This window comes from Syngnathus floridae, chromosome 3, assembly GCF_059516105.1.
Source record: "Syngnathus floridae isolate MCC-2025c chromosome 3, RoL_Sflo_1.0, whole genome shotgun sequence".
Taxonomy (NCBI): Eukaryota; Metazoa; Chordata; class Actinopteri; order Syngnathiformes; family Syngnathidae; genus Syngnathus; species Syngnathus floridae.
The window spans coordinates 8,957,175-8,973,111 of NC_142415.1; the positions used below are offsets into that span (position 1 = coordinate 8,957,175).

The window sequence follows — 15,937 nt, forward strand, 5'->3', positions numbered from 1 at the left end:
GCTAGTGTGTTTGCATTGGCGCCGCGCGATCAAATGGAGAACAAAGGTGTACAAGCTCATCCGCAACTTAAATGAAGATGAAAATGGCTGGCTGTTGTGTCGTATAATTCCTGCTTGCACTGTGCTCTCTCTCAGGAAAAAAGTCATCCGTAAACTATTTATATCTACGACTGAATCAAGATAGGAGGGAAAAATAACAATTGTCATTTTTAGCCTTGTTTTCAAAGTGTCTTTCTCCTGCGAGTCTAAATAGGAGATGGCCAGATGATCGTGTTGCATTGAGGGGGCACTCCCACTCGTTCCTGTCTGCCTTGTCCCCATTCCTCCCCCTTCTCTTTCATTTCGCTTCCTCCCAGTGCCAGTGAGACAACATACTGCCTGCCGCTTGTTTGGATAAGTTAATGCGGAGATGTCAGCCTTGATTCTGATGTATACCACCTGTCTTGGCCTCTGGCTGACCTCGCTCTCCAGCTCCCCCCCTGCAGACATTCCAACACTTTTTTGGAGGGCTCTGTGTTTACAATACAACAGGCAGCCCCGTGTTTCAAATCTGCATGTACAGTGGCAGGTCTTCCTGAAGAAGAGGAGCCTGTAAAAAAGCAAGCATTCCCAAAAACGAAAGTCAGCGTGAGTGTTATGTTTTTACACAATCGGTCTGAAATAGCAAAGGACGGGGTGGTCTGTACCGAGGGGGTCACTCACAACATGCCAAGATCCTCCCACTCAAGCTCATGTGAACACCATGACCTCACTGCCTGCGGCCTTTCAATGAATTAGTGATGTTGATTTACAGGCCGTGAAAGACCTCAAAGCAAAGATTGGCGTCAAATAAAAGCAAGTTTTCAACTAAAGTCGTCACGTCAGAGTTATGCCAGGTGTTAATGGCTTTACTACATCAAATTAGAGTTTACACTCACTGAAATGTTCATTTCATCACACGACAGGCTGATGTGAGTGAAACTTGCACACACCATGTGTACTGTATAACATCAATAAACAAATTGCTTTTGTTTTAATACATTTGGATATGGAGATTTCATTCTACAGGCAAGAAAGTTGGTCAACTATCCAGTTCATCGTTTTCATCTTTTAAAATCTGTTGAACTTCGAGCACTGAAAATAAGCTATATTGTTTTGATTACAAATGACTACTGATTTTACATGAGGCATGTTAATATTCCTAAATGCACTATATAAGCATTTCCCCCAGAACCTCTCTAATTATTAAAAAGGGTCTTTCTCCATTGTCTATTTACATGCAGAAAGATATTTCAGAAACGACATGACAACAACGTGGACCTGATCCTTTTCAACATTATGACTAAACACTATCGCCATCATGTGGTAACTAGAGCACACGACACATTAGAACTATTCGACCGGTGTTCTGAAAAGCGTGAACCAGTGACGTACGGTGAGGTTCATAACTGGGGAGGCACTGACGTCAGCCATATTATCAATTCAACTTATAAAAGTGAGTGTAGTTTGTTGGCAGTGGTGTAGAGGTGTTCAAGTGAAGGGTATTAACATTTTGCATCTCATTGTGCTAACTCAAATGGCATCCTATCATTTTTCTCATTGTGAAATGTTGAGGGGTAAAAAGGGCTTCAAGATTACTTGTATCTCAAGTCAACTGTATTTTATTTTCTTCTTCTATTTTGCTTTGAGCAACATGGAGATTAGGAAAATTTTCCACTAAAGCTACATTGTCGTCCTGTATCGAAACAGGTGTTTCCTCGCACATTTATCAAGTAAAGGATACATGACCACAATGTAACCATTTCCAAACTTTTAATGTAAAAGACAAAACAATACAAGGTTCTCTGACATGATGGAATGTCATATGGTTCATTTATCCTTTTCCTTCTGCTCCTTTTCCTTTTTATCTTTCTCAGCCTTGGCCTCCTCAGCCTCGTGTTTTTTGATCAGCTCCTCTACCTCTTTCTGCTTCAGCACCTTGATCTTTGTTTTGCCATCCTCCCGTGTTAGGGTGGCGATCTCCACTGAAATAGGAGCGCAATCACACCAAATGTGAAATCCTTTTGTTTGCGGGGAAACCTTAAATGGTGTATGTTTTAGGTGTGGGTGGTTTGCGCTCACCTTTCTCTGCAGAAAGCTTGCTGACATCCATAGTTTTGTTGAGAACTTTGACGGCTAGTGCCAAAGCTGAGGAGAGGGTCATTTCTCCTTCTTTGTAGTCTTGCTTCAACATGGAAACTGCAGCCTGAGTGATATAAATGCAGAAAGAAATAAAACCTAACAATGATGTAATGTGTACAATGTCTCAAAAATAACTCTTCTGTTCTGAGACAGACGGCAGTTGAAAATTTGCAGTCATTACAGCGCTGTTGTTGCCGATGCATGTTGCCTTCCAGCCGCCGTAGTTGCCACTGGGGTCACTTTGGTACAACTGGAAGCCGTAATGTTTGTCCCAGCCCATGTACAAGAGTGACACTCCAAACGGCCTCTTGCCTGCGAATGGAAACCAAAATAAATCTATTCATAAAGACATTGCTATCTGAGCATACAGTGTACATGCCTGGTACATGTACAAAAATTGTCAGTCATTTTTCCCCCTTATGTGTGGGGTCACTCACATGTTAAAAATCAGAAACTGTGTACAATAATCTGCAAGTATTTGCGTGAGGTAGGGAAAGAAGGTGTAAGTGACACCCCATACCCTTAAAGATGTTCACAATTCCCTGTTATAATAGCTCAAACCTTGAAAATATCAAACTATGACCCGTAAAAATAATGAAATACGATTTCAAAATCCTTTTACATTACCTTTAAAACTAAATGCAGATCGACTCTCTGACATCAATCCTTATTTATTTCTATTTGATGTAATTTAAGGACATTTTATAAAGACTGTAAGCAAAGAGTAAATTCCACAGGAAAAAAAATGAAAAAAGGTGAATTTCTGATAGTTGAACCACTATTATGCGAGGGGTTACAGTTGTCCCACTAAGGTTTACATGGGTTCATTTGCAGATGTATTAACAAGCTGTGCGATGACAGACCCTCCAATCAAACCCACTGCAGTCTTCATGAAGATCTGACCAAAGTTCCTACCTCCAAACTGGGTGTAAGCCTGCTTGATGTCACACAGTGCTGTCACCAACTGCTCACAAGGGATTGGTTCCTGGTACTGCAATAAATACCTGAAGAGAGAAGAAAATGCCTGACAACAATGTCTAAGACTTAAGAGATGCAACGTTTGCGACCATCAACATAAGCCTAACCTCTGTGCAATTAGACGCAGTTCATTTGTCAGCACATTAGCATCTGATGTGATACCAGCAACGCTGCAAGCCATGTCTCTGGAAAAACCACAGAAATGGGAATTACGATGACGACACTTTATCTGTGAACTTTCACAGTGGTGAGCAACAAGAACTCGTGCACTCACTCATTGAGCTTGTAGATCTTCTCAGAGAAAAAGACTTCGTCCAACAGTTTGTGGATGTTGCGTCTCTCTGCTGCTAGCAGCACCCCATCGTTTGCCAGAATGCCAAGACATGTTCCGGCATGGCCGATTGCTTCCATTGCGTATTCCACCTGATACAAGCGGCCTTGAAAGTGGACATTTAATTGAAAAATAAATCATACAGATTCAATATCACAGCTTTGCAAAAACCCAAGAGATGAACTACCCACCACAATGCACCAAAACTATTATTAACAAAAACAAAGAAATGACACTTGCCTTCAGGAGAAAATATGGTTGTCCGGGAATCATATCTGCGAGACTAAACATCATGCAGGAACAGAAATTACTATACAATCATACAAAAGAACTAATAAAAAACATAATGATGTAACTTACCATTTCTTCGTCAGCAAATAACTACCCTGCGGATAAGAAATTAAAGGTTAGAACAAGTCAGAAGGTTAGAAAAGGTCAAAGTCACGAGAAGTGATGAATACAAATAGTCACAAATAAAATGGTAACAGAACGTGATCAGTAATACCATTATACAAATTGCTGTAGCAATGTATAAACTGTTTTGAATCGTGCCACATTTGTTATTTACCTAAGTAAGGACTTTACTGATCTTTTGACACGCATTTATAAAGCGCAATGATGAACTACTGTGTCTCCGTGTGACAACCAGCTAACAGAATGAATCTGCAATATCGAAGCTAAGCTAACTGGCATGCTACTTCATAATAAAAGAGTACGGAGAAGACAGTCAAACATTCAGACTCTCGACACACAGTCGAAAGCAAAGTTATTAACGCTACTGACAACGTATGTTTGTAGTACCTTCGATGGAAAAGCGTAAATTGTTGGAGTAGCCAACGAAGAGAATTCTTGTACTTTCTGTTTGGGGTTCTTCTTTGCGTGGCGCACCGCTGACAGAGTTGCCGCTACGTTGAAACAGTGGCCTAAACAGCGCTACCTACCTGTGGGAGGACATCCAGGGGTCCTCGGTTAACGATGGAGTTCCGACGAATTTGTATGGACGTCAAAACGCGCCATAGTCAATCAGGAACCCCCCAATGCTAACGCAGTAGTGAAGTCACGATAACTTCATTTGTCTAGAAAAAGAAACAACCTCTGGCTATTTAGAAAAAAAAAAGTTGTAACAAGAAAGTACGTAAGTACGTAAAGTACGTACGTAAGTAAGAAAGTACGTGCGCCACTCGTAACCTGGAAACAGCATGTATCCCATGTGGTATTCTCCAAAGAAAAATCAATAGTGACTTCTACATATGTAGTAGAAAAGCAATTAATCATATTAAAAAAATGTTTTACTTCCAAACCAACCTACACTTAAATTCAAATTGGAAAAATGATACCTCCTCAAAAAATACATACAAAAAGGGTCAGATCAAGGATGGTGCTAACGCCAACATAGTTTTGATATTCCAAAATATATTTAAACGTTATTTTATTTAGTCACCTATGTGCATAACAACATAGGAATGACAAAGAAATGTGTATTAATTTGTTAAATTACTGCCATTTTTTTTTTATCATGAAAGATCACAACACGAACGAAGGATCTCCGAGTCAATCAAGACGGCGCTATACTGTATAATGACACACAAATTTCAAGTTAAGAAAAGAAGAAAAAGAAGGACGCGTGTCCTGATTGGTTGTGACATCACCACTGTTTTGAATGGAAGCCGGAAGTTGAGATGAGATCGGAGGTCGTCAAGCCACCTCTTTGTCAAGCAGTGATCATTTCATCTGGTCAATGACGTTAATCTCAGCACATTTTGGTGTGGCGTTTCAAGTCTTTCAGGGCATGGATTCAATGTAAACTCATGTTCAAAGGGGTAAGACGGGATTTCTGACGGCTATGCTAACGTATTGCTAACACAATGAAAATGCTGTGTAGTAGTACGGATCTGTATTTGGGGTTGTATTTCGATGGTCACCTTGGTTCGAGCATCACAGTAGGGTATCTATCTGGTGTGATGCTTAAACCGTGTTTTTGACAACACATGATGAGCGTGAATAAACACCAAAGAATACACAGTAACAACAGTCTTTGTATACTTTGCCATATTCTTAATTTTTACTTATTTTTAGTGGGCTAGTTGGAATGTAACTTGACCGGTGAACTTTCTCACTGCTCTATTCAAAGCTATTTAGACATCAGCCAATGTTTGAGTAAAGAATCCATACCACAGTCCTTGATTATTATATGTATGACATTCATTTTCCTCTCCTCATTAGTGTTGAAGCGGGGTACACCCTGACGCTGCAAACAGGGCTTCCCACCTACTGTGCCTGGGATACCATCAAATGCTCCGAATACGTTGCCACTAGATGTCAGACATGAGTCATTCCAATGAGGATGCTCCTCCAGCCAACACCATGCAGCAAAAGAGGAACATCCAGATCATCGAGTGGGAGGACTTGGACAAAAAGAAATTCTACTCTTTTGGCATTTTCATCACCTTGAGCATCAGGGTCACAGTCTACCCGGCCACCCTGATCCGGACTCGGCTGCAGGTGCAGCGTGGCAAATCGCTTTATGCCGGCACCTTTGATGCTTTTGTTAAGATCCTGCGGGTGGACGGTGTTCGGGGCCTGTACCGTGGCTTCATGGTCAACAGCTTCACCCTCATCTCTGGCCAGGCGTACATAACCACCTATGAGCTGGTGAGGAAGTACGTCTCCAAGTATAGTGATGACAACACGGTCAAGTCGGTGGTGGCAGGCGGCCTGGCTTCCATGGTGGCTCAGAGCATCACTGTCCCCATAGATGTGGTGTCACAGCAGCTGATGATGCAGGGCCAAGGGGCGCACCTCAGCCGCTTTCACCCTAATGCCTGCATGGAGGCCGGCAAGCCCAAAACAGTGTTCGGCCAAACCAGGAGCATAGTGGCCCAAATATTTGCTGCGGATGGTTTTCCGGGTTTCTACAGAGGAGCCCTTGCTTCTTTACTCACCTACATCCCAAACAGTGCTGTATGGTGGCCTTTTTATCATTTTTATGCAGGTAAACATAAATTCACATTCAAGAATACACTGCTCACAGAAAGTTAGGGATATTTGGCATCAGGTTGTAATTTTAGGATGAATTATAATGAACTGCAGTATAACCTTCACAATGAACTCAATTTGACCTCCTCTAAACTTAATGCACATTTTATTCATTTAGTCAGTGGTTCCGTACTTTTTGCCACCCACTTAAGTGGTTGAAGTGCAAAAAGGGTGTTTGATCCATAAATCAGCAGTCCACTTTCATAAAATATTTTGGCCCAAAAATTTGAGACAGTAAAATGAAACATTTCTCCCATTCACATTCATATTACCAATGAATTTGCTTTTTTTTTTTGCAAAATTACCTTTTGTTGCTGACAAACTTCTGCTCTACACTTTAGCCTATTTGTCAGTAAAATGGTTAAAATAAGTAGAAATATAAATATCAAGTTTAAGAATTTTTTCCCGAAAGCCAAATATCCCCAACGTTTTGTGAGTAATGTATGTCTAGTTCTGCATTAAATGAATTGATCTTCTTCCCAACAGAACAGCTGTCAAATCTGGCCCCCTCTGGCTGCCCTCATCTGGTCCTACAAGCCATGGCAGGTCCACTCGCCGCGGCCACTGCGTCCACAGTCACCAACCCCATGGATGTCATCAGAGCTAGAGTGCAGGCAAGTCCACAGATAACACATGGCTGCACACATTCCAAATGATACAATTAATGCGTTTGTGGTCTGTGCAGGTTGAAGGTCGCAATTCAATCACAGAGACCTTCAGACAGCTTATCAAGGAGGAGGGCTTCTGGGGAATGACCAAAGGGCTGTCGGCCCGGATCATTTCATCCACCCCCACTGCCATCGTCATGGTGGTGGGCTATGAGAGCCTCAAAAAACTAAGTTTGCGGCCGGAGCTTGTGGACTCCAGACACTGGTAGAAACAAGCCATCGCATGCATCATGTCAGCGCTGAGCCAATGAGGGCATGAACTGATTCAGAAGGACTGTAGTAACCTTTGGGACACACTCCTGTGCTGGTGAAGAGTAAAGAAGAAGAATTTTAAGATTGGACATAAAAATAAGAATACTTAGCTTTTTTTTTTTAATAATAGAACACTTAGGAAATGATTGCAACTTGATTTTATTTCCTGCTTCTGAGCATGAACTACATTTATGAGGAGAGTTGTTGTAAACGTACAACAAATTGTGGGCCTACATTCAAACCTGACGAGATCGCAAATTCCATACAACTGAAAAAAGTAATATATTTTGTCATTTAAAATATTTTATGGCTTTAAGCACAAAACAAACGGTGCATTTATTGTTGGTCTTAAAATAATCTATCATGCATAATTAATTTTTATTGTATTTTGGTGTTGCTGTTTTCTGAAAATGGGTTGTTAACAACTCACAATTTGTCATTTATATTTGTGATTTTTGTGCACAATTGTCTAAAATGTTTTTTGGGGACAGTGGCAATTTTAACACAACTGTATATTGATGAGGTGTATGTAATCGTGTCACTATGTGAATTGAGCAAGTTAAGAATTTATCATAGGATTTAATTAATGAAATTTCCTATAATGAATTTATCAAGAAATGTGATCACATTTTGAGGATTATTTGACATTTTATTTGGATAATGCATTATTATGAAAAATGTATATTTGAATTCTGAACACTGCATTAGAAACATTGCAATGCGGTCTCTGATATATTATCTACAGATTCTCTGCACGCTCGCACTTCGACAACAATTCACTTTTGTCCAGACTACTGAATATGGTACAGTCCTTATGTTGAATCGTGCCTCAGAAGCCATTAATCATTACATCATGAAATCGTTTTTCTTTTGAGTGTCTATGCAGCAATTTCTGTGTCAAAGGTACCCTTTGCTAAACTTGAACTTTTCATTGAGTTACCAAATCTCAAATAAAAACTACTGTAAACTATTTTATGAACCATTTGTGTAAATAATGTCTTTTGAAGGATTAGGTAACAAGTGTACGGCATATAACCAGACAATTACCCACAGATTTAACAGAAGTGATTATCTACTAACATCTGTCATTTTTTTCACGTTTCTGTAATGTCAATACATTATGTAGATTGTGCATTTATAATTATTGCATCCAGAAATGTTCAAATTGAGAAATATACTGAAGCACATTACTTCCTAATGCTTCTTCGAATGTCAAATTGTAAAATGCATTGACTCATTCTTGCTGAATTCTGACTCCTCCTCACCCTACTGAGAGTTCAAATTTGTATGTGAAAGGTGATTTCATTTTCAGTTCTCATTCTTCTCCAATACGATCATGAGCTTACTAATGAGTAAGTAATTCATGATGCTGAATGTTCTGTCACAAATTGAACATGGTGGTCTAACAACTTTGTTAAGCACTGTTTATGTCCATGTTTAGGGAACACATATTTCAATAAGTTTGGCTCCTCCAGAGCAAGTACGTTTTAATTGTGTCTTGTACTGTAAAGGTCGAAAGATGCCCTGTGTTGAATGTGAAGCACCTTACACCACTAACACAAATTTTGGCTCACAACACAAAGCAGATAATAAATAAATAAAAATGTGAACGTGCCACGATACTTCATTGTGCATTGTTTGTAACCTCGAAACATAAAAAAATATCTATTATTGTAAACAGATAACCAACTTCCAAAATATTTTTTTTCTACCTGACTGTGATCCAACCAAATCATCTCAGCACTCTACTGCCCTAAAAAAAAAGTCAGCTATCTACCAAGACAAAAAAATAGTCACCCGATAATGTGTTTTCCCTCAATGCCCGCCAAACCCCGAGCTGTCTATGCGTGTCATGGAGGTGACCTTCATGACACCTAAGCTCATAGCTCATTATGTCAGATAAAAGTCCACACCAAAATCAGGTTCCTGGATGAGTGTCAGTACATCCACTAAAACACCGTTCAATATCTATTGATGTCCATCTTTACTCCACAAATTATTTTGCTCCTTGAAATAAGACCAACACAGAGTAACAAGGGAAGACGTCTTTGAGCTGACACTTCCTGCTGGGAAGACAGAGTGCTCACCGCTCGACTCCACGCGTTATTTATCAAAGCCTGTCTGGAGGAGCGCTTTGTGGAAAAAGATGGATGTTTTTGATGTGTAACGTGGCCGCAGTCTCGAAGAGGAGGAACCATGAGAGCTATTCTCAAGGGGCGGGGGTGAGGGGTTCAGGAGGAGGGCCACATTAATGAAGATTGTGAAATGATGGGAGTGTACTGATGGGATAGAAAATCGGACATCTCCTCTGTTTTTATGTCAGTGTTAGTCATCAAATTACCAGCACATTTGGATGAGACGTTCAAATCAAAACCTTGTTTCAAGGGACAAACACATTGATACTTTAATGAAACAATTAATAGTGAAGTATGTGGCTGGCTGAATGGGTGTGTGCGTGCGTGATACAAGGGAGGAGGTGCAGGGGGTTTGGCTCTTCGCCTGGGATCATTAAGCACACAAGAGGAGCGGCAGAGGGAGGAGGACGCTTTGGAGGGAGAAGAAACAGTCGAGACAAATACTGACAAAGTCGGACACACGTACTGAGGAGAAGAAATGCCCAATTTCGCAGGCACCTGGAAGATGAAAAGCAGTGAGAATTTCGACGAGTTACTAAAGGCGCTGGGTGAGAATGTTTTTCTGAGTGACCTCAGGTGGAAGCTTTGTCAGTGAGAAAGCGGGCTCTTGTCTAATGTTGATGAAGATACCTGCAATGCTAGAATTAGACTGGGACTAATTCAACAGTTCACAGTATTATAATAATGTGTAGTGTTTGAATTTGTTGCAGGAAGTAGAAGTATCAGCTTTTACAATATATTCACTTATTTGCTTTAGATGTCAATTGTTTTACCGCTCATTTGCAGGATGAAATACATCATTATGGACAGTAGAGTTAAACAGGGAAAAGAGGGCCCATATTCCTCTTGTTCGTTTTCTTCTCACTGCTTTCAACATTTGCTGAGCGCAAACACTGCGCTTCTTTACAACATAGTTTGTCTCAAAAATGAATTTGTTTCAAATTTGGCACCCTTCTGCTGCTCTATACCTCAAGTATCAAATTTGAGACCATAACAAAAGGGAGTGATGTGAGGTCATGAAGTTTTGGGATGAACCCCTGTTATAGTGAAGTTGGGACAATGTTACTAAAACAGAATACAATGATTTGCAAATACTATTCAACCAATATTTATTAAAAAAATAAAGTAAAAAGACAAGAGATCTGATGGTCAAATTGATAAACATATGGGGATGTTTTTGAAAATATTGACTCCTTTAGAATTTGTGCCTGCAATGCATTTAAAAACATTTTTTAATTTTAACCTACAATCAATAAGCATTAGTTTGAACATGAAATATTTTGATTTGCAAATCATTGAGGATAAGTGATTTGGATAATGTATTTGGGCTTTCTTATGCAACTTCACTGGAATTGGGGTTGTACATTCACCTGACTTGGATGAAGGTAACGTCGGTTCAGTTCCCACTAGGTGACAGAGTGATGCGTAGTATGGAGTATTTTGGCCAACGCCATCTGGAATAGGCTGCAGTTCACCTGCAACCCTGAACATGGAAAGTCGTCAGATGAATTAATGGCTAGATGGAATAGATGATAATAATAATAATAATAATAATAATAATAATAATACATCAATAATCAATAAGTGTAACACATTACAGTTCCTAAAAAACAAATGACATTTGCAACGAACTAGATAATTACTAACAACTTATACTTTACAGTTTGTAACCGGTAAAGTAATGATCCCATGGCATCCATCCATTTTCAATCCTGTTTATCCTGTTATGGATTGCAAGGGGTTGGAACCTCAGGATACTACTTGTCGCCAGTCAGCCACAGGGAACATATAGAGCAGTGGTCCCCAACCTTTTTAGCGCCACGGACCGGATTATTGTCAGACAATATTTTCACTGGCCCACTTTTACGTGGATAAATACGAAATAAAGTAGGACCGGCATAAAGACAGTTTTATTGTGGTGCCGAAGGAAAGGACACGCAGGCGGTATCGCAAAATACTTTAGGAATAGAAAGAACGGAAGTGCGTTACCACATGAATACCGCGTTCGCAACACCCTTTAACCTTTAATTCGATGCGGGAATTATGTATGCAAACATTACAGTATATTATAATAATAAACGTGGATCCACTGTGTACTTCTTTGCAATTTTAGCAGCGTCCTCATAACATTGCGCCAACTTTGGATGGATGGATGGGCGTTATGTTATGTTTACGTCACCAAGAGAATCCGGTCCATTTTTCAAAATAAAAGATTGTGCAGACTCAGATAAAACCGAAATGATCCACAGACCGGTCGATACTGGTCTGCGGCCCACTGGTAGAATACTCCCACTCACAGCATCACTGAGTGGGAGCTGAACCCACAAATGCACTACTACACCATCAGTGACCTTTGCTTCTTTGGATTGATTAAGGACAAATTCACACTAGACAACTCGTAAGGTGCTTCGGGACAGTTGGTACATAAAGCTGGTCTGTATTCTCAGGTGTGAACTCAATGCTGAGGAGAGTGGCCGGGGCGGCCGCTTCCAAGCCTCATGTGGAAATCCGGCAGAATGGCGACCAATTCTACATCAAGACTTCCACCACGGTCCGCACCACAGAGATCAACTTCCTCATTGGCGAGGAGTTCAACGAGGAGACTGTGGATGGAAGAAAGTGTAAGGTAATTTCATAAAGAGTTCAACAAGGAGACTGTGGATGGAAGAAAGTGTAAGGTCATTTCATAAAGATCACGTAAGAGCCATCATGTGAACAAGAAATAAATCGAACTGTCGTGGGGAAAAAAAATAGCTAGAGACAATCTGCTGAACTGACAGTAAATCATAACATTTTATTTTTTCCCCCTTCCTTACACTGACATTTCGGACACAATCCAAACTGCGCTAAATTCAAATCAGTGTGTTTCATCAGTAGTTCACTTGAGGACAGAGTTGAATGATGGCCAAAAACATAATGTGAGACATGACTCATTCTTACCTTTACAGAGTTTGGTCACTTGGGAGACGGAAAACAAAATGTATTGCAAACAGACTCTATTGAGTGGCAATGGACCAAAAACCTTCTGGACCAGAGAGCTCAGAGGGGATGAACTCATTCTGGTTGGTATTTGATTTTCTTTTTTCGGTTGCTATTATTCTTTTCAATACAGTATTTTGTTCAGATGCACATGAAGCAAGTGCATTAGTCCAAGATGATAATGCAAAGTTTTGACTGTGTCAAAAAAGGTAATAATTTGACAAACACATTACAATGGAGCCAATCCTAGTTGATTTTGAGCGAGAGGCAGGGTACACCCTGGGCAAGTCACCAGACGATCACAGGACATGTACAGTATAGATAAAGCATTCACGCTTAAATTCACACCTATGGAGAATAGAGTCCCTAAAACCAGCATGCATACTTTTGGAATGTGGGACAAAGCCAGATTACAGAATAAAAGGAGAGTGCATGGAAATACACCGCAGGAAAGCAGGAACCGAGATTGGAACGGTAAATCACAGTACTGTGAGGCAACCAATTATCTATTGTGCTGACTCAAAGTTCTGCAAAATTTCAATTTGGACATCAGTGGTTGTCACTGGACCCAAATGCAGAGAATAAGGTTTGCTCTCAATAAATAAATTCATTAGAAAAAGGCAAAATAAAAATCTACTGGGAGTAATCAAAGACTAAACTAGATAAGATTGAAAGTAACAAACCAAAAACTAGGCATAAACTAAAAAAGGCTTATTCGTCTACACATGGGGCGAGGCTGATGAGAACAGGAAGAAACAAAACCTAATGAGCAAGACATGCAAACGACAAAAAAAAAAAAGACAATGTGAAAAACTCAATGTAATATAAAATAATAAAAATATTGTAACAGTGGTCACCTGAAATTATTGACAAAAAGGAAATAAATTCATCAAAAACAGTTCTGTCCACCAATTTGTTGCAGTTTAAGAGAAGGAAAACTCAGCTTGTGCTTTCCGAGTAAACATCAGGGCCCACTGGACATGATGGACCAGATGGGCTACAAAATCCAGATGACAAGCTCCTCTGTACTGACTGTGACTAAGCATCAATCACGTAAATATTTGTGAAGAGATGTAATTTGGATCCATGATGTGTTTTCAGCAGGACAAAATCTGTTTTTATTCAAGATAAGGGTGTGGGTGTCCATGTGGAGTATTGGACTGTAAAACGATAGGCACATGGGGATGGATCATTGGGAAAAAAACAAGATTGTTTTAAATTCACAGTGTGAGTTCTACTGGGCAGGAGATGGATGATGTGAAGTTAAGTCTAGTATCACAATGTATAATAAAAAGAACACTAACACCATTTCTAATAGCAGTCATAATATTTTGGAGCATAGTATAGCAGTTTACACATCAGCCTCACAAATGGATGGATTGCTAATAAGACTATATTAATAATGATTTAATAAACAGTAATCAGGGAAAATATATTAATACTTTTTAATGCAAATGAATTCATCAATGATTCTAGAAATTATTTAATAGTGACAGCTCAAGTTTTCACTTTTACACCAGTCCCCGAAGATGATGATGTCCAGTGATGAAAACCGGTTTGACACCCAATGCAACAAAATGAGGATTGAAAGCAAATATAGTCCAATATACAGAATCTTCACAATACTGCGCAATATAGTTTAGCATCAGGTCAAGAGTTTCCAGGATAGCAAGCTAAAAACAGAGTTTGCAAGTCATCTTTTTATTGTGCCAGGGTGCTCCCTCTGCTTCCATTTCTACAGCAGACATGGTGGATTACAACCGGCCTCAGTGTGATTGAGGACGGCCAGACTTAATGACCACTTTGAGCCAACCCTTAAAATGATAAGTGGCAGTGTGGAAAAAATATCGTTATTCTTCATGACGGGAAACTCCTTCTTGCTTTAGATTTGAGAGGAAGAGTGCAGGCCTCTAATGGGCAGTTGGAGTTGAGAAAAGAGTCAGGTGAAAATGTATGCCTTTGATAATCCTTCGCTCTCCTTCACCGTCTAATTGGCCTCATTGATCACGGTGTGGAGAAATGCAAATGAACCCTGACATTAGCTTTACTTAATGCGTCCCAGAGCAACTGGCCATGTGCCAGATGGACTCGTTGGGCCAATTTATCACTAACTCGGGCATCCGCTTGCACGCTCTGCACTGCAGCGTGGCCTGAGATAATGATGTGTGCTGCTGCAGTCGGCCATAAATATTTTCTTCTCTGACTTCCATAAATCTTAAGGAGCTAAACACGGGTGCCTGGACCGCTAATTCTGTATTCTGAACAGTCAGACTGGGACGCTTTCTTGGAATCAAGACTGGAAATTGGGAAATGCGGTGCAGAGAAAAGGACTTGGCTCAGTGATGTTGCATATTTTATCCTCAAACCTGTTGAAGTACCTTTGAGCAAGAAACTTACATTCTTTCCATGATAACGGCCAGTATCATCATCTATCTTAGGCCAAGAGTTCTAAATTTTTTTAGGATCCTATGGGACCTCTTAAAGGGGAGACATTCTTTTTCCAAGAATCCTCCCATAAACCTGATGCCAAATTCAACATAACCACCACCTGTACCCATAAATGAACATATTAAAAATAAATTTAAGAAAAACAGTAAGGTCCTATTCTTCCAAATTGTATTCATGAAAAGTAAAATAAATAAATGTGACCATATAACTGTGTTCACAGCAAACCAATTACATTCCATTCAAACTCAAGTCAGAAGACAGCTGACTTTTAAACTGCCTCTGATTAATCCTCCCCAAAAGCTGAGCTGTTCTAGAAGACTGTTCCTGATATTTGTGTATTCATAACTTACAGCACCAAGCATGATCCACACAGCATCAGAGGTATCATTTTTTCAAAAGCTATCAGTCAGGAGATGAGTAAAAAAGAAATTCCAAGGAGTCAAACACATCATGGACACAGTTATCTAATTAGTAGTTACACAATAAAGATGGAAAAGATTCAAAATGTTCTTGCTTATTTTTTTTTATATCAGAAAAACTCAAAAGTATTGATTTTTCATTATCTACTGTATTTTTGTAAATTATACATAATTGTGAATTATATATATTTATTATATTGTTTGTTTCAGACTTTCGGAGCGGACGATGTGGTGTGCACTAGGATCTACATGCGAGCATAGCAGCAAACTGACAAACATGTAAAACATTCAACAACCTGTCAATCAACAATCTGATCATACCGTTTCACAACCTCTTAAAACACTTGATGATCTGGATGTATCGGCAATATCTTTTAGCAGCATTGTGCATTAAATTTCACCGTATAGTTGTGTTTTCTAATAAATTGGTGAGTACTGAAGTAATAAAATGAGGCTTCAATTCAACTTTGCATTGTGTGCACAGGCTGTTTTTTAAGTGAAGGATGCATGAAACAAAGGATGAAAAGAAAA

General features: G+C 39.7%; 3 protein-coding genes across 3 annotated transcripts; 2 read left to right on the forward strand and 1 right to left on the reverse strand.

Annotated features, from left to right (window-relative positions):
• Positions 1-1,774: 1,774 nt before the first annotated feature.
• On the reverse strand, positions 1,775-4,413 carry psma4 (proteasome 20S subunit alpha 4). The gene is made up of 9 exons (XM_088370434.1): positions 4,271-4,413; positions 3,830-3,855; positions 3,710-3,752; positions 3,413-3,575; positions 3,246-3,323; positions 3,076-3,164; positions 2,342-2,472; positions 2,101-2,224; positions 1,775-2,003 (listed from the first exon to the last, which is right to left on the reverse strand). Exons 2-9 carry the CDS (start codon positions 3,830-3,832, stop codon positions 1,849-1,851), a joined length of 786 nt encoding a protein of 261 aa, XP_088226560.1. The 5' UTR covers positions 3,833-3,855; positions 4,271-4,413; the 3' UTR covers positions 1,775-1,848.
• A 691-nt stretch (positions 4,414-5,104) lies between these two features.
• On the forward strand, positions 5,105-9,047 carry LOC148400348 (solute carrier family 25 member 44-like). Its single transcript, XM_088370433.1, has 4 exons — positions 5,105-5,289; positions 5,693-6,461; positions 6,992-7,119; positions 7,191-9,047. The coding sequence occupies exons 2-4, from the start codon at positions 5,786-5,788 to the stop codon at positions 7,380-7,382; spliced, it is 996 nt and encodes a 331-aa protein (XP_088226559.1). The 5' UTR covers positions 5,105-5,289; positions 5,693-5,785; the 3' UTR covers positions 7,383-9,047.
• An 874-nt stretch (positions 9,048-9,921) lies between these two features.
• LOC148400349 (cellular retinoic acid-binding protein 1) lies at positions 9,922-15,871 on the forward strand. Its single transcript, XM_088370435.1, has 4 exons — positions 9,922-10,108; positions 12,008-12,186; positions 12,509-12,622; positions 15,617-15,871. Exons 1-4 carry the CDS (start codon positions 10,039-10,041, stop codon positions 15,665-15,667), a joined length of 414 nt encoding a protein of 137 aa, XP_088226561.1. The 5' UTR covers positions 9,922-10,038; the 3' UTR covers positions 15,668-15,871.
• Positions 15,872-15,937: the final 66 nt, after the last annotated feature.